At 41.7% G+C, this 23,939-nt stretch overlaps 1 protein-coding gene across 2 annotated transcripts in view; it reads right to left on the bottom strand.

The window, feature by feature from the left end:
• The window catches only part of ccz1 (CCZ1 homolog, vacuolar protein trafficking and biogenesis associated), a 52,427-nt gene extending 28,719 nt beyond the window's left edge, over positions 1-23,708 (bottom strand). The window contains exons 1-9 of one of the 2 annotated variants that reach the window (XM_072559813.1): positions 23,600-23,708; positions 17,773-17,859; positions 12,794-12,887; positions 12,007-12,104; positions 10,394-10,487; positions 7,356-7,433; positions 6,058-6,105; positions 5,871-5,954; positions 2,091-2,266 (exon numbers count right to left, since the gene is read on the bottom strand). In XM_072559813.1, the coding sequence (XP_072415914.1) occupies positions 2,091-2,266; positions 5,871-5,954; positions 6,058-6,105; positions 7,356-7,433; positions 10,394-10,487; positions 12,007-12,104; positions 12,794-12,887; positions 17,773-17,786 (686 nt within the window). In that variant the 5' untranslated portion in view covers positions 17,787-17,859; positions 23,600-23,708. The remainder of the gene's footprint in view (positions 1-2,090; positions 2,267-5,870; positions 5,955-6,057; positions 6,106-7,355; positions 7,434-10,393; positions 10,488-12,006; positions 12,105-12,793; positions 12,888-17,772; positions 17,860-23,599) is intronic. The other variant, XM_072559814.1, reaches the window with a different exon arrangement.
• Positions 23,709-23,939: the final 231 nt, after the last annotated feature.

Here is a 23,939-nt window from a genome sequence, read left to right on the forward strand (position 1 = left end):
AAGAACTTAAACATTAGACTTTGTGATTCATGCACGAAGACCCCCCACCTTTTTCTGCAGTCCTTCTCCTTCAAAGCAATATTCTGTTATTCATTATTTCCACTACACTGCATAGCGGCACATTTTCCCTTATCGCATGCCACATGCTAACTTGTAGACTCTTTATGTCAGATTCATTACGTCAGACTCCAGCTCATTGACTCAGCTCCTGCCCTCTGCAACTGGATCCTCAGCTTCCTGACCCATACACCACAATCAACGGAGATGGACAACTGCACTTCCTCAGTGATAACACTCATCGCCCCCCAAGAATGCATTCTCAGCCCCTAGTGTACTCCCTGTACACCCACGAATGTTGCCAAATTCCAAACAAATGCTATCTACAAGTTTGCTGATGACACCACCATGGTAGGACCGATATCAAACAACAATGAGTCAGAATATAGACAGGAGAAAGAGGACTTGGTGACGTGGTGCAATAATAACAACCTCTCTCTCAACGTTGGCAAAACTAATTGACTTCAGAAAGAAAGGAGGAGAACACACTCCCATCTTCATCAATAGAGCGGAGATGGAGAGGGTTGAGACTGTCAAGTTGGTGAGAAAGATGATACTCGACAATCTGTCCTGGATTTCCCACATAGATAAGATGGTTATGAAGGCACAACAACGCCTCCTCTTCCTCAGGCGGCTCAGCAAATATGGCATGTCCACGAGGTCCCTCGCCAACTTTTATGGATGCATCATAGAAAGCATATTGTCCTGGTGCATAACAGCCTGATATGCAACTGCCGTGCCCAGGACAGTAAGACACTACAGAAGGGTGCGTGTATTATCCAGACCATCATGGAAGCAAACCTCCCATTCACTGACACCATTTACACTTCTCGTTGCTGTGGAAAGGCGGACAGCATCATCAAAGACCCATCCCATCCTGGTAATGCTCTCCTACAATCTTCTGTCACAGCAATAGTACACTCACTTCTGTCATCAGAGTCATCAATATATATTGTAGTTAATTTTGGCCCCAGCACCGACCTCTATGGCATTCCACTAGTTGCAGACTGTCATCTTGAAATGCCCCCTTTATCCAACTCCCAATCTTCTATTAGTTAGCCAATCCTCTATCCATGCTAATATACTACCTCCAATACTATGGCACCCTATCTTAGTAAGTAGCAATAATGGGTGGCACCTTCTCAAAATGTCTTTTGGAAATCCAAGTCTATTACATCTCTAGTTCCCTTTTACCTATTCTGCTTATTACCTGCTCAATGAACTTTAATAAATTTGTCAGACATGATTTGTCTTTCCTGACACCATGCTGAGACAGCATAAGTATATTATGTATTTTGAAATGCTTTATAGATTCAAAATCTTCCTGATCACAGATGCTAAGCTTATCATCCCAGACATACTCTTAGGGTTTGAAAGTAAAATCTCAAGAAATACATAAAAACCTAATTGAAATGTATAATATTCTTAGCGGTTGAACAGGGTTAATGTTATAGAGGACGTTTCCACTAGCTGAACATAGCCCAGGGTTTGGGCTCACTCTCAGCTTAAGGGGTTGATCATTTAGGACTGAAATAAGGAGAAATTCTCTAGGCTGTGGATGGCCAGTTATTGACTATATCCAGAACAAAGATTGATAAACGTTTGGGTAGGAAAAGAATTAAGGGAATGGGGATCACACAGAAAAATGGAGTTCAATTAGAAGGTCAGCCATGATTTTAATGAAAAGTGGAGCTATCTCGAAGGATTGTGGACTAGTCCAGTTCCTATTGCTTATGTTCTAAAGAGAGCAGCCCTCTGAACATTTCAAATACACTCTTGTTCAGCAATGGGGAACACTCTTTCCTCCAAGTCAAAAGTTTTTTGTTCAAGTACCACTCCAGAAACTTCAGCACAAAGTTCCAGCTGTGATTCTCAGTGGAATAACGAGTTGTTGTAGAGGCTGCTTTTTGAATCAGGCATTAAACAAGATCCCCGGATGTCCTCTCAGATATCTGGGCTGTTGGCATGTAACTTCTGTATTACCAGGTGGCACCAGTCAAATCAAACTCTAGTATCAGGTAACATGGACTTACCAGATGAGTTGTTCATTGTACAGGAATGCTGTGTACTTAACGAGATCTAGGCTTTCCTCCATTCTGTTGACAAATGACTGAATCTTCAGGTAAGTCATTTTATCCAGAGGGAAGAAGCTGATTCCGCCAAACACATCCAGTAGGTCACATGACTGTAAGTGCAACGTTTGCAAGTACTGTTGGGAGGAAGGATATCAAGAAAAAATTCTTTATCTCTACTTTTGAATGTCCTCTAGAAAAATAATCTATCTCCCTGATTCAAACACTGGGACAGGAGAAGCCCCTTGAACCTGTTAATTAGTAGGTCATTCACTGCAGTAGCTGTTCAATTTATAAAAATTCAGCAACACTGGACAACTCCCACACACAACTTTATTTTTACAAATGATGTTGCTCAGGGGACACTGGGTAGAATGCCTCTGCCCTTCTTTGAAATAGTGCTATGGGATCTTTTCCATCCAAGTGAGGGGACAGATATTAAACCTAAATGTTTCATCTGAAAGATGGCATCTCTGGCAGTGCAGCACTTCCACAGTACTGCATTGGAATATAACCACTTTCACGAAGAGATATGTTACCCTCAGACTGTGTTTATTAATGCAGTCAGTAACTGTTGAGGTTTTACATTCCCAGCAGACACTGACCTAATTGGCAAAAACCTCAGCATACACTCAATGAAAAATAAATAAGGGATTGTCTCATACATAACCAGGCTCAATTTTCTGAATGGTAAAATTTCAAAGCTACTGCTAGAAAGTGATCAAAAATTTAAAAGAGTCAAAATAAGCCCATTATTGACTAGATTTTATATTGATATGTACATGGGGTTTAAAAAAAAAGTTAGGAAATCATTTTAAATTACCTTGCTGTCACTTTGAATTAATTATTTAACTGCAACATTATACAAGCTTCATTAGAAGTTTGTTGTCAATGGCAGCTGTCACAGAGCCCAGTTATCCCACCACATAGCATCTATCAAACAGTTGTACAACACTGGGGTTCAGTTTAGAATATATAGGAACTAGGCATATAATAAAATTTCAAATACATTTCGAAAGATACTTGTAAAATTATTCGACATAATTTCGTGCCAAACTGGCCATTAAATTACTTAGCAATGGGATTAGGTCACAGCGACATTTAGCCAATACCGAGCTCCATGATTAAACCAATCCACCATGTATTATTCAAGTTAAGACAATCATGAAGCATAACGAGATTAGGGACAAGGAGTGGGTATGTGGAAAAGTAATCACACTCACGACAGCTTAGTTGTACTTGAGCGCAAGTTGCTGCAAAAACTATTGTGTTATATGGGTTGGCAGCAGATCTTTGTTGCTTGGAAGACTTCATAAATTGCTGATCACAATATTCTGGGGTGGGGAGTTGCTTTTGTCTGAAAGACATCAAAGCTGTCTCAGATACAGTACGTAGAGCTTTCCTACAAAGCTTCAGGACCAGATCGTGCCTGCAGATGGTCAGGAGTTGTACTAGATAGGGTCACAGTCCTAGATTCTCAGAGAAGGCCTCCTAGTTGGTGATCACTACACTTGTTTTCAGAGTTTTAACAACAATGGGTAGACACCTCCCTTCCTCCTGAATCATCAGAAAATCAGCAGCTCAAGAACCTCCAGAGACCCGCTGGGAAGAGAGGGAGATCAGAGAGCTCAGGCAGGTCTGAAAGCACAAGGGTGCCTCAACACAGAAGCACTCTCGAGGGGGTTTAAAAATAATTCTCTACTGGACAGAGAGTGCAAGAGCGGGAGAATGCCATGCCTATTTCTTGGGTCATTGAGGCCACATGGGTGGCCCGCTGATGGCTCCTTTCTGAGGGAATGCTGCTTCCACTTGGACAGTATTCCCCTCCACCAACCGGAGAGTGACTGTGGCAAGAGACTGTGGTATGGGGGCGGAGAGTGATCGCTCTACAGTTGCAAAATGCCAGCTCTGCTGCCCCAAACCCAGACCTTGAAACCCATTTAAAGTGTTTAACCACCTGTGTGCTACAGTCAGCCAATCTCCTTTCCTTAGTCACACACAGTGAAACACCTCAGGTGGCAAGAACATACCAGGGAGCTGTCGCAATGTGGTTTCCCCCACCATTCTCCCAGCGCTACCCAGCATCATATGTGTTTTGTATTTTTATTCTTCCTTTCAATGGGATGCAGTTGCCACTGGCTTAGCCAGCATGTATTGTCCATTCCCAATTGACCTGGAGAAAGTGTTGGTGAGCTGTTGTCTTGAACTACTTTAGTTCTTGAGGTGTGGGCATTCCAGTGCTGCTAGGGAGGGAGTTGTAGACTTTGACACACCACCAGTGAGGGGAACAATATATTTCCAGGTCAGGATGGTGCGTGGCTTGGAAGGAACTCGAAGGTGGTTGTGTTCCTATGTATCTGCTTGACCTTCCAGGTGGTAGATGCTGCTGGTTTCGAAGGTGCTGTTGAAGGAGAGTTGTAAAGTTACTGCAAAGCAACTTGTGGACTGTACACCATGCACTGTGGTGAAGGGAGTGAGTGTTCAAGGTGATGGATGTGGTGTCAATCAAGCAGGCTGCTTTGTCCAGGATGGTGTCAAGATTGAGTGTTGTTGGACCTGCACTCAGCCAGGTAAAGGGAAAGTATTCCATCACACTCCGGACTTATACTTTATAGATACAGGATAGCGTTTGGAGAAGTTAGGAAGGAAGTTATCTGCCGCATAATTCCCAGCTTTTGTGCATCTAGGGACGGGCAACAAGTGCCTATGCAAACTGTATTGATAATTTAATTCTTTCAGCTTTGGATCAATTTGCTGCTTACGCCCATCTTCAGCATTCTGTCATGAGGTGATGCTTGAAAAGAAGCCCAGGAAGAAGTGTGGTGAAACCCCAAGTCAAACAGCCTGCATGGCTCCTGCCCACCACAGGGCCAGTTACAGGAACAATATTATTAAGCTGGTGTGGGTTCAGAAGAGATTTACTGGGATGTTGCCTGGTTTGGAAGGTTTGTGCTATGAAGAAAGGTTGGATAGGCTGGGACTTTTTCACTCGAACACAGGATGTTGAGAGGCGACCTTATACAAGTTTATAAAATCATGCAGGGTACAAATAGGGTTAATTGTAGTTGTCTTTGTCCTAGGATGGAGGATTTCAAGACTAAGGGGCATATTTTTAAGGTGAGAGGAGAGAGATTTAAAAAAAGACATGAGAGGCAATTTTTTTTTTTTTTTTTTACACACCCAGTGTGTTGTTTGTGGGTGGAATGAATTTCCTGAGGAAGTGGTGGATGTGGGCACAATCACAACATTTAAAAGACATTTGGATAGGCACATGAATAGGAGAGGTTTGGAAAGATATGGGCCAGGAGCAGGCAGGTGGGACTAGTTTAGTTTGGGATTACGTTTGGCATGGACTGGTTGCACTGAAGGGTCTGTTTCCGCGCCGTATGAGTCTACGGCATGAGGCAGGTAGTCAATGCCAATGGAACACAAGGCCATAAAGTACCAGCGCCTTCAGGGAAGGAAGACATAGAAGGGTCATTTGTGACCTCTGTTTAACAATTCTCCTTGTCTACTTTATCAAAACATTCTCATAATATTGAGTGTCTCTATCAAATCTCCTTCTTTAGGAGATTAGCAGCAACTTCTCCAGTCTCTCCACATAATTGAAGTCCCTCAAGCCTAGTACCATTCCAGTAAATCTCCTCTGCTACCTCTCTGAGGCCCTCACATCCCTCCCAGAATTGAGCACAATACTTCACCCAACATCTCATCAGTGATCAATACATTTAAGGCTCCTACCCTGTAGAAAAATTTCTGGACTCTCTGTTGCAGAAGTTCAACGCCGCCAGCCTCCAAGGATTTTGCAAAGGTGCCATTGAAGAGCTGAACATGAGGGAAGACCAGAAACAAACGTTAAGCTGGGAAAATCTGACAGTAAAGAAAACAAGTAGCAGAAAGTAAGCAGAAAGCAACCAATCCACATCACCTTGTACATACAATAGCACTGCTGGATCACTGCCCCATACACTGTATCCTGAAATAGAAACAAAAGGTTTACTTTACAAAAGGGCAGAGCCAGGAGAATTAGACAAAATGTTTTAGTATGGAAACAAGCCTTTTATCCCTTACTAGTCTAAGCCAGTGTTTACATTTCATATGATTCTGCTCTTAACTCTCTTCATCTCATCCTACCCACATACCCTCCTATTCCTTTCTCCATACATGTTTATCCATCTTCCCCTTAAATGCATCTAAGCTATTTGCCTAAACCATTGCTTGTAGTAACAGGGTCCACATTCTCGTATCTCTCCAGGTCAAGACGTTTCTCCTGAATTTCCTTCTAGTTTTATTTGCGATAGTCTTAGTGATAGTGGAGGCGCTAGAACTGATCTTCCCACAAGTGAAAATTTCTACCATCTCAAAACGTTTCACGCCTAAGATGACGTCTATCAGGACCCCACATCGTTTTCTCTTGTCTGGGGGAAAATAAAAGAATTTTCACAGCCTTGCCATGTTTACAATGATTTAGTGGCAGAGGAGGAGGAGGCTATTCAACCCTTTGAGGCAATTACATTACTCAGCTCCCCATCATGGCTGATTGGTTTCTCTTGTAAAAACAGCTTTCACTACAAGCTTAGCTGAAATTTGTAATAGAGAATTGATTGACAACAAACGTCCATAGTACCACAGAGGAGGCCATCCAGGTCACTGTGGCTGTACCATCCCTGCAAATTTCCTTTCATCTCTTAAGGTTCAGGGAGGCAGTGGAGTAGTGGTAGAACCTCAGGCTAATGTTCTGGTAGATGGTAAAATTTGAATCTAATAAAATAAAACCTGGAATTTTTTTAAAAAATTGTCCTAATGGCAACTGAGACTATTGTCATAGTCATAGAAACCCATTTGATTCAGTGATGCCCTTTAGGGAAGGAAGTCTGCTGTCCTTACCTGGTCTGGTCTACAGGTGACTCCAGGCCTGGCAATGTGGTTGACTCTTAGTTGACTCACTGGGCTACTTCAGTGAGCAATCAGTTCAGGAGCATTTAGGGATGAGCAACAAATGCCAGCCTTGCCAGTGATGCCCATATCCCACACAAGAACAAAAAAACTATAATGTTGGGATTTCTGAAATGAGGATTTTTCTCCCTACAACCTTTGCTATCACCTCCAATATCCATGAGGTCTCCTTGTTATTTTGTTTAACAGATATTGAGATACTCAGTAAAAGATGTTATAATGCAATCTAACTCTCTAGCTGAAGTAGACCACGAGCAGACTCCGACTAACCAGTAACTCATCTTCCTGGTATTCCGGAACACGGGTTCCATCCTTGTTCAGCTTTTCAATCATGGGATTTGACACCACCTGGGCTCAACAACAGAAAGAGGAAAACAGTAAATAAAGTGATGCCAAGCTGTGTCAACACATGAACTTTATGCACCAATAGCTTACAGCCAGCAGGTGAAATGTGCTCTGAACAAGAGTGCATCTGCATCATGAGTGAGGGCGGCACTTACACAAGTAGATAGTTCTTTGAAAAATACGTCTCAGGTCAACAGGGTGAAGAAAGCTTTTAGCACACTTGCCTTCCCTGTTGACACCTTTCAGTATAGCAGTTGGGATGTCATGTTGAGGTTGTACAGGACGTTGGTGACGCCACCTTTGGAGTACCGTGTACAGTTCTGCTATAGGAATGATATTATTATTTCTTAATTCTCTCCAGTTTAATGTTGCCAGGATTGGAAGGATTAGTTATAGGGAGAGGGTGGGACATTTTTCACTGGCATGTAGAAGGTGGAGGGATGACCTTGTAGAGTTTTTATAAAATCATGAGGGACATAGATTAAGAGAATAGCAAAGCTCTTTTTCCTAAGGTAGGTGATTTCAAAATTTTGGGTTAATTTTTAATTTGTGAGAGGAGAAAGATTTAAAAGGGGCCTGAGGGGCAACTTCTTCACACAGAAGGTGGTTAGTCTACGGAATGAACTGCCAGAGGGAGTGGTATATGCAGGCACAGTAACAACATTTAAACAACGTTTGGATAGGTACATGAATAGGAAAGGTTCAGAGGGATATGGGCCAAACGCAGGCAGTTAGGACTAGAGTCATAGAGATGTGCAGCATGGAAACAGACCCTTCGGTCCAACCCGTCCATGCCGACCAGATATCCCAACTCAATCTAGTCCCACCTGCCAGCACCCTGCCCATATCCCTCCAAACCCTTCCTATTCAAATACCCATCCAAATGTCTCTTAAATGTTGCAATTGTACCAGCCTCCACCACATCCTCTGGCAGCTCATTCCATACACATACCACCCTCTGCATGAAAAAGTTGCCCCTTAGGTCTCTTTTACATCTTTCTCCTCTCACCCTAAACCTATGCCCTCTAGTTCTGGACTCCCTGATCCCAGGGAAAAGACTTTGTCTATTTATCCTATCCATGCCCCTCATAATTTTGTAAACCTCTATAAGATCACCCCTCAGCCTCCGACACTCCAGGGAAAACAGCCCCAGCCTGTTCAGCCTCTCCCTATAGCTTAAATCCTCTAACCCTGGCAACATCCTTGTAAATCTTTTCTGAACCCTTTCAAGTTTCACAACATCCTTCCGATAGGAAGGAGACCAGAATTGCACACAATATTCCAACAGTAGTCTAACCAATGTCCTGCACAACCACAACATGATCTCCCAACGCCTGTACTCAATACTCTGACCAATAAAGGAAAGCATACCAAACACCTCCTTCACTATCCTATCTACCTGCAACTCCACTTTCAAGGAGCTATGAACCTGCACTCCAAGGTCCCTTTGTTCAGCAACACTCCCTAGGACCTTACCATTAAGTGTATAAGTCCTGTTAAGATTTGCTTTCCCAAAATGCAGCACCTCAAATTTATCTGAATTAAACTCCATCTGCCACTTCTCAGCCCATTGGCCAGATCCTGGTGTAATCGGAGGTAACCCTCTTCGCTGTCCACTAGACCTCCAATTTTGGTGTCATCTGCAAACTTACTAACTCTACCTCTTATGCTCGCATCCAAATCATTTATGTAAATGACAAAAAGTAGAGGGCCCAGCACCGATCCTTGTGGCACTCCACTGGTCACAGGCCTCCAGTCTGAAAAACAACCCTCCACCACCACCCTCTGTCTTCTACCTTCAAGCCAGTTCTGGATCCAAATGGCTAGTTCTCCCTGTATTCCATGAGATCTAACCTTGATAATCAGTCTCCCATTGGGAACCTTGTCGAACGCTTACTGAAGTCCATATAGATCACATCTACTGCTCTGCCCTCATCAATCTTCTTTGTTACTTCTTCAAAAAATTCAATCAAGCTTGTGAGACATGATTTCCCACGCACAAAGACATGTTGACTATCCCTAATCAGTCCTTGCCTTTCCAAATACATGTACATCCCGTCCCTCAGGATTCCCTCCAACAACTTGCCCAACCACTGAGGTCAGGCTCACTGGTCTATAGTTCCCTGGCTTGTCTTTCCCATCCTTCTTAAACAGTGGCACCATGTTTGCCAAACTCCAGTCTTCCAGCACCTCACCTGTGACTATTGATGATATAAATATCTCAGCAAGAGGCCCAGCAATCACTTCTCTAGCTTCCCACAGAGCTCTCGGGTACACCTGATCAGGTCCTGGGGATTTATCCACCTTTAACCGTTTCAAGACATCCAGCACTTCCTCCTCTGTAGTCTGGACATTTTGCAAGATGTCACCACCTATTTCCCTACAGTCTATATCTTCCATATCCTTTTCCATGGACTAGTTTAGTTTTGGAAGCTTGGTCAGCATGGACAAGTTGGACCGAAGGGTCTGTTTCTGTGCTCTTTGACTCTGTGCACAGCAAGCATTGACAATTACTGAAATAAATGACCAGATAATCTGTTTTATTGCTTTTCATTGTCCTGACCTATCTCTCATTGAGAAGAACTTCCAGCTCTTCCTCAAATAATGGCTATGGAAATATTTCATGTCTACCTAAAAATCGTAGACAGGGTGCTCAGTTTAATTTCTCATCTGAAATATAGCACCTCCAACAGAACAGTACTCCCTCAGTATCAGTGTCAGCCTGGATTATGGGTTCAGGTCTCAGAAGTGGAGTTTGAACCATGACCTCCTGTGCCAGTGCAGAGATTCCACATTCACCCAACCTTTGGAGCAGCCAATTTGGGCTTAACAGCCTGAAACAGGTACTTGTAAAAATGCAGCAACCACAGCTCAGCCCTGGTTACAGTCAGCTTAAACAAAACAGTTCTAAGTGACACACACCAAACACTGCACAATCTATAAACCTTTCCGGTAATATGTACCATAACCATCCAGAAATTCTCCTCTGCTTCGTGAAAGAACTGCCTGTTCTTTTGTGTATGCAAAGACTTTGCAGGCTTGGTGGGACAGAAGGTCCTGTAAATGCAGAGAAGGAACAGGTTAGTCAGAGTCTATTTCTGTAAATCTGAGAGCTAACACACTGAAGTACTTACAGTTGGCAAGTAACACGTGATTATTCTCAATCGAGAACAGCTTACAACACTTACAATCATCAGGACAAATGAGAAGATTAAGCCACTGAACAAACTTGTACTCCTACAGTGATTTTCACAAAATTGGGACAGACCAAAGCTCTTTCTAGCTAATGAACAACCATTTGACATATATCATTGCTCTAATGTATGAAACACAGCAGCCAAATTAAGTACAGCAAGCTCCCATGATAGCAATAAGATCATGATCAGGTCATTTATATTTCAATAACGTTGGTTAGGAGATAAGTATTGGCCAGAACCCCAGTCAAAATCTTCCAACTGTTCTCTGGTAGTTTCATGGGATCTTTTACATTCACTCAAGCTGCCAGATGTGGTCCAAGGTTTTACATCCTATCCATCTCTGACAGTGCAACCCCCCCCCTCTCAATACTGGGGTAGTCAACCTGAATTACGTCATCTAATGTTTGGGGTGGGGATTTGAACCCACAAGATTCTAATTTCAAGGGTGCTACCACTAAGTCATAAAATGCATAGAGTCATACAGCAGGGAAACAGACCCTGTTCAGTCCATACCGCCCATAATTCCAAACTAAATTAGTCCCATCTGCTTGCGCTTGGCTCATATCCCACCAAACCTTTCCTATTCATTATCTTATCCAAATGTCTTTTAAACTTATATCTGCATCCACCACTTCCTCTGGCAGTTCAGTCTACAAAAATTGCCCCTTATGTGTTTTTTAAAAATCTTTCTCCCCTCACCTTAAAAATATGGCTCTCTAGTCTTGAAATTCCCCCACCCCAGGGAAAAGACATCTGCGTTTCACCTTATCTACACTTATTATTTTATAAACCTCTATAAGGTCACCCCTCAATCTCCTACCCTCCAGTGAAAAAACTCCCATCCTATCCAGCCTCTCCTTATAACTCAAATCTTCCATTCCCAGTAACATTCTGGTAAATCTTTTCTGAACCTTTTCCAGCTCAATAATATCCTCCTGCCCACAGGGAGACCAGAATTAGACACAGCAGCGAGCACCAATAGGAGAAAGTGTGGAGTAAAAACCCATTTAGCTTGGGAGGCTATGTATACATGACTCCATTGCCTAGCTAATGCTCAGAGAGAACACCCTATATTAATTCTCCCTCATGCCCAGATCAAATTGGAATAGCTTCTCAACGCCACCTTTTCTTGCACTTCCAAAATCACTACCTTCCAAAGTGAACCCTCCCTCCCTGAGATCTCATGTGACACTCAAACATTTAAAATCTACATTTATATAATTTCTGGTCCCATTCCCAACCAGATACAACTCATACAGCCAAATACCAGGAGACATTTATTCCATTATAGCAACAGGAAATCACACACTCCAAGTGAAAATATTTCACCAAGAAAGCATTGTTGCTTTGTTAAAACAAAGCTGCTTTAAGGTCCTTACCTTGTAAACTGCACAATCGCCTCACATAATCCAACATTCCTAATCTTTTCATTCTTATCAACCTCACTAGGATGATAAAACAGAATCTTCTTTTCTTCCTAGGAGAGAAGTTGCAAGTTTGTTAATGAATCACAATTGGACATCTCATCTATAAGCAATAATGACTTGGTTCTATATCGCACCTGTAATGTAGCAAAAGGTCCCAAGGCATTTTACAGGAGTTATCAAACCAAGCCACATGGGGAGATATTAAGATAGGTGATCAGAGCTTGGTCAAAAGGGCTAGATGATGAGAATTGGCTTTATGGAGGAAAAGGAGGGAGAGACAGAGAGGTGCAGCGTGGGCATTCACAGCTAAGAGTCTTGGCTGAAGTCGCATTCACCAGTGGTGGAGTAATTAATATTGGAACTTCTCAAAGGGCCAGAATTAGAGGAATGAATAGCACTTAGAGCGTATTATGGCTGGATGAGCTTACAGAGAGAAGATGAGACCATGAAAGAATTTGAAAACAAGAATAAGAATTTTTAAATGACAGCATGCTTAACCAGGACCCAATGTAGATCAGTGATCATCCTAGGGGTTTGGGTGTAGAGGACTTGGTGCAAGTTGGGACACTAGCAGTGGAGTCAGTCTTCTCATTTTTATAGGTTTTTGCAAAAGCAAGCACTAAAGGTAGGGATTCTTAACATAAGCCAACTATTAAATCAGCCTCAAAACAGGAACTGACAAACCACAGCAGAGCTTCAGCAAAAAGTATTAATTATATGCGTTTTGCTGTTCACCTACCTCACCTTCTCTTGGTCCAAACTTTGGATTGTAAATGAAAAAGCTAAGCAGTGATGGGGGATATTGTTTTTCTTGCGCTGTTGTCATCCTGGGGCTAAACAGACAAAACGGAAAGGACAATAGGATATAAAGATTCTGCTCACCCAAAACTCTGCTTTCAATTCAATCTGATATAAAGTTACATTGATGTGCACAAGCATAGAAATATTCCAGACTTATAGTGAGGCACTTGCACTAGCATTGTTACATCATTGAGAACAACTGGTGCATAAACCTTCCAATCACATTTAAAAGTGCTGACAGGGTGCTCTAATGATATTCTTAATCACGCACTTCAAACTCTACCCACCATCAGTGATAGATCCAGTAACTAACAATTTATTGATGTACAACTGATTGCTTTAAGTCCATTGCTCAAACTCTACAAACCAACTATCACTCCGTGACAATAGATCATAAAAGTCAGAGCAATGCCATAATTAGTGGAGAACTGAGAAGTAGAGAAGTTATATGGAGTATGAAGAACACTTTGGTTAGACCACAGTTAGAGCTACTGCGCTCAGTTTTGGATTCCACATTGTGACACTGGGGAAGGTGCCAAACAGATTCAATGGAATGATACAGAACTGGAAGATTAGACCTTTCAGGAAAGATTAAGCAGACTGGGGAAACTATCTCTACAAAATAATAGAGTAAGGGCAATTACAATTATAAGTGGGTTTTCAAAGTTTGTGCGAAGATTTGTAGCTCGGGTGCTCATTGTTGTGGTTCTGTTCGCCGAGCTGGGAATTTGTGTTGCAGACGTTTTGTCCCCTGTCAAGGTGACATCCTCAGTGCTTGGTAGCCTCCTGTGAAGTGCTTCTGTGATCTTTCCTCCGGCATTTGTAGTGGTTTGAATCTGTCGCTTCCGGTTGTCAGTTCCAGCTGTCCGTTGCAGTGGTCGGTATATTGGGTCCAGGTCGATGTGCTTATTGATTGAATCTGTGGATGAGTGCCATGCCTCTAGGAATTCCCTGACTGTTCTCTGTTTGGCTTATCCTATAATAGTAGCTTGTCCCAGTCAAACTCATGTTGCTTGTCATCTGCATGTGTGGCTACTAAGGATAGCTGGTCGTGTCGTTTTGTGGCTAGTTGGTGTTCATGGATGCTAATCGTTAGCTGTCTTCCTGTTTGTCCTATGTAGTGTTTTGTGCAGTCCTTGCATGGGATTTTGTATACTACGTTGGTTTTGCTCATGCTGGGTATCGGGTCCTTTGTCCTGGTGAGTTGTTGTCTGAGAGTGGCTGTTGCTTTGTGTGCTGTTATGAGTCCTAGTGGTTGTAGTAGTCTGGCTGTCAGTTCAGAAATGTTCTTGATGTATGGTAGTGTGGCTAGTCCTTTGGGTTGTGGCATGTCCTCAATCCGTAGCCTTTCCCTTCGGTATCTGTTTTTGGTGAATACATTGTAGAGGTGTTCTTCTAGACAGGGGACGAAAAGTCTGCAACACAAGTTCCCAGCTCGGCGAACAGAACCACAACAATAAGTGGGTTTGACAGGCTAGGTGTAGAGAAGATCTTTCCACTTATGGGGCAGATTAGAACTCAACACCATAAATATAAAGCAATCATCAAAAAAATTGGTTAGGAAATTCAGGAGAAGCTTCTTTAACCAAAAAGTGGAGCTCTGGAAACAGGAAATGGTGGAAATAAATAGAACTGATGCATATTAGAGGGATCTAGATAAACACACATGGGACAAAGGAAGGAGTAGGGTAAGATGAAGTGCAGGAAAAGGTGCTGTGCAGCATAAACACCATTAAGTATAAACATCTTCTCTATACAGCTCCTCAATCAGAAGCAATCATTTTATAGACTTTGAATATCTTTTGTACAGAAGAGGTCCAGCCTGACCAGTTTCTTGATAGTTACAACCACTAAATACTGATGGCATATTGTAAACCTTTCTTGGCCTCCACATTGAAATTATGAGCCAGAAATCGAATACCCCGTAACTCTGGTTGTGGTGAAGTTGTGTCAGCCATTCCCATTGAATGAATAGTAAATCCAGTAGGAAGGATTCCTGTGATAATGCAAAGTTCTGGACTGATAACTCCTGATTAACCAAACTTGTCATTGACGCACAACAAACCATCAGAGCAGGGTGAGACCTCTCGGCGAGTCAGCATCATTCTACATTGAGAAGTCTCCAGAAAAAGTTGCTCAAACCCTGAAAGAATGGCTGAAGGTACAAGAAAGTGAAACATGCTGTCAATCGAAAACAAAAGTGAAGAGGATACAGCAAGTGGAAAACTGAGTGGGTAATTTCACCACAGTCCTGACAAAGAGATTGGTCACAAGGAGTTCACCTGCAGCCGTTCCAGATCGGGCGGAACATTGTCTCCCACACTGCAAACAGCGGGGATGCACAATGACAGCAGCAATGGCAGGTGACTGCTTGCAAAATTACCTTGCTCACATCCTGAACGCGTATGCATCAAGAGACCTTTTAAATGCAGATAAAACAGACTGTTTTATCATTTATCAGATCACTTTTTAATGTTCAAATATGCAACATGTAACGTTAGGGAAAGTGAAGCAAGAAACTGTTCACTGCTGTGCTCTGCACCAATGGGGTTCACAATGAAAAGCTGCCATTTCTTGCGATCGGAATGTCCATAAGGCCTCGTCGTTTTGGAAACATCAAGTTGACACCAACATAGTATGAGGATAACAAAACAGTCATTTTCAAGATATAGCTCAAGAAGGTGGGCAAGATGCACCAATGGAAGGAAGGAAGTCCCGATTGCCAACTGTTTTTGCAACACTGGGTTCAAATAAGATAGAACTGCGCAGGACACTAAGAAAGAGAAGCTAGGTCAGATCAACCAACCCAAATTTGAGCCTCCTTCTTCAACAAGGAGCCTGAAGAGTCTGACAAATGCCCACCCTCTTGTTTCCCTCACTGAAGCTGCAAAGGCTGTAGAGATTCTCCAGAAGTTTCTACTGCGGCATGGAAACATAGAAAACCTATTTGACTGCACTGAGGGCCTGTCTCACACTCCCTGATAACAACACACTAAACAGAAAATGATTACCCAGTTTTTCCAGAGCTAGCTCTCAACATTTGTCAATGCCTTTTTATTGTACAAGCTTGGTTAGAGACAAAAAGACTGCACCTGGTGGAATCCAAGGTAGACAAGCAGGAGGCTGGAAAAACACAGCAAGCCAGGCAGCATCAGGAGGAGCATCAGTTCTGAAGAAGGGTTACACCCAAAATATTGACTTCTCCACATCCTGATGCTTGCTGTGTTTTTCCAGCCTCCTGCTGGTCTACCTTTTATTGTACAAGATCAGTCTATGGTAATGCGTGATCAAACTGAAAAATAAAGACATTCCATCACATACTTACTGTGTCACCATTTTTTCATTTTATGTTCTTTAGACATAAAGCATATCTGTAGGCAAGTGAAGTTCCATCACTTCCTCAGCTATCATGAGGATCCCATTAACATGATTTTGTGGTGTGTCTCCTGCAATTTGACTCATCATGATTTTGTTCCTTTTGTAATTTAGAAACCAGGGCTGCACACAAGTGTGATCAAACCAAGGCTCAATACAAGTTTAACTTGACTTTCCTGCTTTTCAATTTTGTACTTCTACAAATGAGCCCCAAGGCATGCTTTGCCTTTTTATTGAATGTCCTTATGATTTTTAATTGCTCCACCATTGGTGACTATGTCATCAGTACCTGGGCCCAAAGTTATGGAATATCCTGCCTAAATCTCTCCACCTCTCTCTTTTCCCTTAAGATATTCCTTTAAGCATCTCTCTTTGGGCAAGCATTAGTCTTCAGACCTAATATTTCATGGTGCAACACTTTGTTTTGTGAAGTTCTCGCGATGTTTTATGACATTAAAGACCAGTATAATTTATTGTTGAATCGTGACTTTCAGTGAAAAGTATTTCTGTACACACAGATCCTATACCCCATTCAGACAGATATGTTCTCCACAAAATATGTGGCCTCCTTATTCTTAAAAAAAACAATTATATTCTTTGCTCTTTATTAAATGAATTTGCCTGTTCTTGTACAATTTAATCTCCTGCTCTTGTACTGTCCTATACGAATGAGCAGAACACACTTAAAGACTTGCTGCTTTATCTATTATTAATTGTGTGAAATTATCATCAATTTCACTGACAATCACCTTAGACATTTATAGGTTTACAAACCTTAATGCTACATGCATCCAGTTTCCCAGTTTTATTAAGACTGAGGGAAAAGATCCAGAAATGAAAGTGCATCAACAAATCCCAGCTCTTAGAGAACTGATCACATTGCACCTAGTATCAACTTAAACTAAGGATCTAAACTTCAAATTCAAAATATTAAAATCAACAAAGAACTGAAGCTGCTGGAAAAACTCAGCAATTCTGGCACCATTTTTGGCGAGAAAGTGGAGTTAATCTTTCAAATCCAGAGAGCCTATATCAGTTCTGAAATGTTAAGATGTTGACAGACCTGTTGAGGTCTCCAGCAATTTCTGGTTTTTATTTTGAAATATTTATGGTTTTAAAGATATTTTTCTACCCATTTCTCCCCAACTAACATTTATCAAGGATAGAGCTAGAATTTACTTTTCCTCCTCATATCCTGGTCCCATCCTCTCATTATCTCCGTAAAATCCTCCAGCTCCATAACTCATAAGTGATAATGGTTTCTAGAATTTTGGCTTCTTATGCACCCTGACTTTAATCACTTCATCTGCCAAGGTCTTAAATTCTGCAACTTCCACCTAAATCTCTCCACCTTTAAGATAATCTTAAAATTAGGCTGATTGTGTTTTGTAAATCATTTTACAATGTTGACGGAGTATGTAAATACACATTTTGTTATATTTATGGATTGAGCCAGCGTGGCCTCCCTTTGCCACTGTATTTTAATTGAGGTCATTATATGCTCATTGGTGTGTACACAGACTAACTGACTTCTACAATTACCTTGTCATCAACATTAGCGTTGGTTTGATTCAAGCAGTTTCTCTGTCTTGCTGCCAAAGTACATTATGCAAAGTCTCAGAAAGGCATCTGCCGATAAAAGAGAGAAATTTCAGAACAACAGTTCTATTTTCCCAACACTGTTTAGCCTCAAAGTTTTGGTTGGTTTCAGCACTCAGTTTACAAGGTTTTTAACTACCGGTGACTTTGGAAAGGTTCAGTTTCGACAGAAGAGCAACAGCACAATCGAAAGGAGGTGGAGAGAGGGGAGGAAAGATCGGACAGAGTGATAATACTTCAACCCCAGGGCATCAATGTGGACTTCAGCAGTTTCCTCATTTCCCCTTCCCCCATCTTACCTCAGTTCCAACCTTCCATCTCAGCACTGTCCTCATGACCTGTCCTACCTGCCAATCTCCCTTCCCACCTATCCGCTCCACCCTCCTCTCTGACCTATCACCTCCATCCCCATTCGCCTATTGTACTCTTTGCTACCTTCTCCCACCCTCCTCTCTGACCTATCACCTCCATCCCCACCCCCATTCACCTATTGTACTCTTTGCTACCTTCTCCCCAGCCCCACCAATTTCCCCCCCCCACCTCCCCCCTCCATTTATCTCTCCACCCTGGAGGCTTCCTGCCCCTATTCCTGATGAAGGGCTTTTGCCCGAAACGTTGAATTTCCCTGCTCCTCGGATGCTGCCTGACTTGCTGTGCTTTTCCAGCACCACTTTGATCTAAACTCTGGTTTCCAGCATCTACAGTTCTCACTTCTGCCTGGGTGATAATAACCAAGAGAGTGGTGCTGAAAAAGCACAGCTGGTCAGGGAGCATCCAAAGAGCAGGAGAGATGACATTTTGAGCATAAGCTCTTCATCAGGAACATACGCTTGAAACGTCGATTCTCCTGTTCCTCAGATACTGCCTGTACAGCTGTGCTTTTCCAGCACCACACTTTTTGACTCTGATCTCCAGCATCTGCAGTCCTCACTTTCTCCAGATAGTAACCAAAGCATTCTGACAATGTGGAGCAGGTATCAGCCATGGATCTATAGGTAGGCCTTGTAAATTGGACTCAAAGGGTCATGAGTTCAAAACCTACTCCAGAGACATGAGCATGCTGGCCCTCTGATGCAGTTGTTGACGGAGTGCTGTATTGTTGGAGATGCCATCTTATAGATGAGCCACTGATTTGAGGCTCCGTTGACGTTTTCCTGTAGATGTAAACATTCCTGCTTCAGAGCTTTGCAGTTATTCTTGGTGCCCTGGCCAATATTCATTTGCTCATTCAAAATCAAAGCTTTTCCTCATCATTATCTCATTACTGTTTATGGGAACTTGCTGTGTGCATTTTTCTAGATGACGAGTGACTACAGTTCAAAATTAGCTAAGAAGCAGAGCGCACTGAAGGGTGCTATAGAAACGCATGTCTTTCTTTTGGTTTTCATTTCTGCAACTATAGCATTAAAGAAAGCAAATACACTTAATCACACATGCTGATGTTAACACAAATTGCTGTAGACTCTGCAGTGGATTATGCATCATCTTTTAGAGACATCAAGAGAAAATGGAAACCAAGCAGGCTGATTGGGTTCTGATTATATTCTCTGTGGGTTATTGTTAATAAAATTTAACACAAGAAAGGGAGCCAAAGATGGTTTGCCTCAGATTTAAACCAATGGGTTTTTAATCAATGTTTCAAATTCTCGACTGAATAATTAGAAAGGTTAAATGCAGGAAGTGGATTTCTTAAAAGCCCTGCAGCAGCTGGTGCTGAGGCATGGGTGGGATTTTAGTTCGTACTGTAGCAATGGAGAAAATAGAAGTAGGTTTGTCCAGGCAGTGTCTCAAGCCTGTCCAGTGATTTCTAATGCTGGAGGCAGTGGTTCAACAGACATGGAAGAAGCTAAGTATAGATAGTAACAAGGTCCTAAGAACTGATCTGCCCAAAACGCTGAGCTAAATATGTTTGTGAATAGGCACTTTGTAAATGATTTCTATGCCAATGGAAAATGGTTAGCAGCAATTCTCAGAATGTAAAGTTGATTAACTTTCGCAACGAGGTCTCCATTCTGCACTGGACAACATGAAAAACATCTAACATCAGGCAGGTAACAGGGGGTGAGGATGAATGTTTCGCTGCAACACATTTCGTATGTTGAAACCTTACATTTATAAATATCTCGGTCGCATACATTATGATACTGACTACACTTCAAAAATACTTCATTGGCTGTCAAGCATTTCAGTCATTCTGAGGTTGTGAACGATACTACAGACATACAAGTCTTCCATTAAATCCCTCTCTACCTATGTAATCTCCTCCAGCACTAAGCCTTTCCAAGATCCCTCTGGTCCTCTAATTCTGACCTCTGCACATGCCTAATTTAAATTTATTTGACTACTGGCAGCAGCTTTTTCAGCTACCTCAGTCGTAAACTCTGGGATCCCCTTCCCACCTCCTTTAAGACACTCCTTAACATCAATCTTTTTTACTGAGGTTTTGATCACCTAATCTAATTTCTTCTTTGTGAAACTCAATATCAAATTTCGTTTTATGATGCTTCTGTGAAGCATTTTGAAAACTTACTACAATTAGAGCTTACATAATGTAAATTGTTATTGTACCTCACCGCATCAAAACACACTACTGCTGGTTGGTAATGGTCAAAATGCAGCCAATTAGTACACAGCAAGGCCTCAGTGATAAATAGATAACTGAACAAACTTTATTTTTGTATTCATATTGGTTGAGAGCAGAATACCAACCTCCTCAAACCACTCCTCCATTCTTACTTAAAGTTGTAACTTTCTCTAATAAGGAAAGATTGAGTATGTCAGGCCTATACTCACTGGAATTTCAAAAAAAACGAGGGGTGATATATAAAAGAGTCTGAGAGGACTTGACAGAGTAGACACTGAGGTGACATCTGTCCTTATGGGGAATCTAGGACTAGGGAACATAGATTAAGAGTAAAGAATTTCCCATTTCAAGTGGAGATGAGGTGGGAGGTGGGATTCTTCTATCAGACGGCCATTAATCTTTGGAATTCTTTATTTCAGAGAAATGTTTCAGCTGTGTCATTGAACATAGTCATACAGCACGAAAACACACCCTTCAGTTCAACTCGTTCATGCTGACCAAGTTTCCCAAACAAAGCTAAGCCCACACCCCTCTAAATCTTTCCTATTCATGGTTAAAAATCACACAACACCAGGTTATTGTCCAACAGGTTTAATTGGAAGCACACTAGCTTTCGAAGCGTCGCTCCTTCATCAGGTGGTACCCCATCAGGTGGTACCATCTCTACCTCTGGCCCCATTTCTTAAGTTCATCCCCCCTCCCCCCCTGCTCCCCATCTCTCACATAAGTTCAAGGGAAAGAACCACCTGAACTACAAGACCAGGCCGCAGTTTAACATTTCATCTGAAAAGTGGCTACTCCAACAACGCTGTATGGGCGCACAAGCTATGGAGGATTCTAAGAAAGGGGAGGAGCCACAAAATTGAATTGCTGGGAAGAAGCTGGGCATTGAGGGAGAAAGGGAGAAGGTAATGTCTGTACAGGTTTTGGACTATGAGAACTCCGCAGCAGTCTTGTCTCAGTTAACAGCAAGTGAAAACTAGACATGAGGCTTCCAAAGAGGCTCTGTATCTGGACGTGGCAGAATCCCTTTGAACTGGACACAAATCCATGATATGGATTGTAACTACAGCTGGTTGAACTGAGAATTTCTAAGTTCTCAATCTGTGTAATGAAACTGACTCTAAACACAGACTGAATGGTATGGCTCTCGAAACTGCTTTGAATTAACAAACCAGGAGAACAGAAGAATTAGGAGCGCTCCATTGAGCCCTTCAAACGTGCTCCACCATTCAATAAGATCATAGACAATCTAATTATGGCCTCAACTCCACTTTCCTGTCTGCCTACATTGCCTTCGACCACTTTGCAGATCAAAATTCAGATCAACTCAACCTTGAATACAATTCATTGACTCAGCCTCTACCACTTTCTGGGAAGGTTATTCCACAGAAGATTGTTAGATTAGATCAGAGCCTACTTTAAAAGACTGCCGTCAAGATTAGTGTGGTGATGGAAACACACAGCAGGTCAGGCAGCATCCGAGGAGCTGGAAAATCGACGTTTCGGGCAAAAGCCCTTCATCAGGATTACAAGATTGCTGTTTACTTACAAGCAGAGTAATTGCAAACAGGCCACAGTAGGCCTGGAATATTGTTTTCAGAACCAGACCATACTAAATGCACTGCTAAACTGTTCAAATCAGGGTAAAACCAAATTTGAACCTCAGTATATGCTGAATTAAGTAGCCTTAGCCAAGGATAACAGTGTAAATGTTATGATTGGCTTCACTGTCACTGGTGTCAGGATAGAACAAACCCAGACTAAATGTTAAGCATGGTCCCCAACTAATAAGGAATAAAAAGGAAACACTTGTATTTTGACAGTACCTTTCACAACCTTAAAACATCCCTAAGAGTTCTGCAGTATGGAGTACTTTCCTGAAGTGTAGTCACTCCTGTTATACAGATACTGCAGCAATGTGCACTGTAAGATCCCACAAATCGCAATGTGATAACAACCAGATAATCTACTTTAGTGATGCTGGGTTGAGAGATAAATGTCAATTTAATAATGCCCCTGCTCTTCTTTGAAATAACAGCTGTAGGATCTTTCACTTTCAACACCAACAGAATATATGGGTCCTGGGTTTTCCTCCTCATCCAGTAGACTGCACTGGACTAGAACTGTCAGCTGGGATTTCTGTGCTTGGGTCTCTGAAGTGAGACTTAATCCCATAACTTTCTCACTCAGAGGGGAGAGTGTTATTGCCACCAATTCATGTCAGAGTCATACCTATCATGGAACAAGGAATAGAGCCAATATTACCTATTTCATTGCTGCAAATGTTTTAATTGAAACAGCAACTGCATTTCAAAATGCAAAAACACTGGCTGCAATCCACTTTGGAATATTGAACTTCAATTTAAATCTGAGCTCTTTCTTTCACACAAAAACTTCTAAAATGCCAAAAAGTATTTGGTACAGTTGGAAAATTAAAACAGATCCATTCGATTTAAAACAACTTGCATTAATACAGCACCATATATGTTCCCAGGCACTTCACAGCAACAATTATCTGACAAAAACATACACGATAAAACACTAATCATTCTGGGCCATAAAGTAACAAGTTCAAGATTAACCATTAAGGGGCATCATTAGCCATGTCCAAAAATACCAGTAACAAACCTAACACAATCCTAAAGTGTTAAGAATAAGCATAAAACACTGTACAAGTTCAGAAATGTTTCTTCTGAATTAGATTGTACATTTTCAGATATTAATTTACATACATATTTGGTAAAAACAAAAAGATTTTATTTAAATGAAGAATACTTTACAAAGTATCTTATAAAAGATGTTTCTACAGGTTGAGAGATTTTGGTTGTAGGCCTCACTTGGTATTAGGCAAAATTGGAAATTCACCTAAATGTGTAATGAGTCTTACTAGCCTTCAATTCAGTCCTAAGCTGAACACTTAAAATTCTGAACATATATAAATAAAACGGGATATCTTACTAACAAAACGAAAATAAAATTACGTTAGGCCCCAGGCTTCCAAGAGGTTAAATTTGATCAGTCCTCCAAGTGACAGCGGCTGTTGCTTGGGTCACGCCTCAGGATCAATCAGAAAACTGAGGCCTAGCACTGAACAAATCAGTCAGTACCCTTCCCATGGGTAAAGCACCAAGAACATATGATACTTTTCTTCAATATTTTGAAACATTTTTTTGAAAGAAATACCTTTTTGTTTGTCACTGGATTTCTACTTTGAATTCCTGCAGCATTGCTCTTCCCCGGGACTGGGAGTTGTTTCTGGTACTCAACAGCACCACGTACTGGTTAAGGGCACATTTTTTGTTTTTAGAAGACTTGTCCGTATATATTTTTTTAAAAACTGACTTCCTATTTGTTCGATTTTGGTTATCTGTTGTTTGAAAATTATACACAAACCGAAAGTTTCAGTTTCCCTTCAGATGGGCATTCATAAAATCTTGCTGCAAAGTATACAGCACAATTCAATGTCCCAAAGGAGCACAATTGCATTTTTCAAGCTTCCTACAGCATCTTTGATAACCTCAGA

Source organism: Chiloscyllium punctatum, chromosome 40, assembly GCF_047496795.1.
Source record: "Chiloscyllium punctatum isolate Juve2018m chromosome 40, sChiPun1.3, whole genome shotgun sequence".
Classification (NCBI taxonomy): Eukaryota; Metazoa; Chordata; class Chondrichthyes; order Orectolobiformes; family Hemiscylliidae; genus Chiloscyllium; species Chiloscyllium punctatum.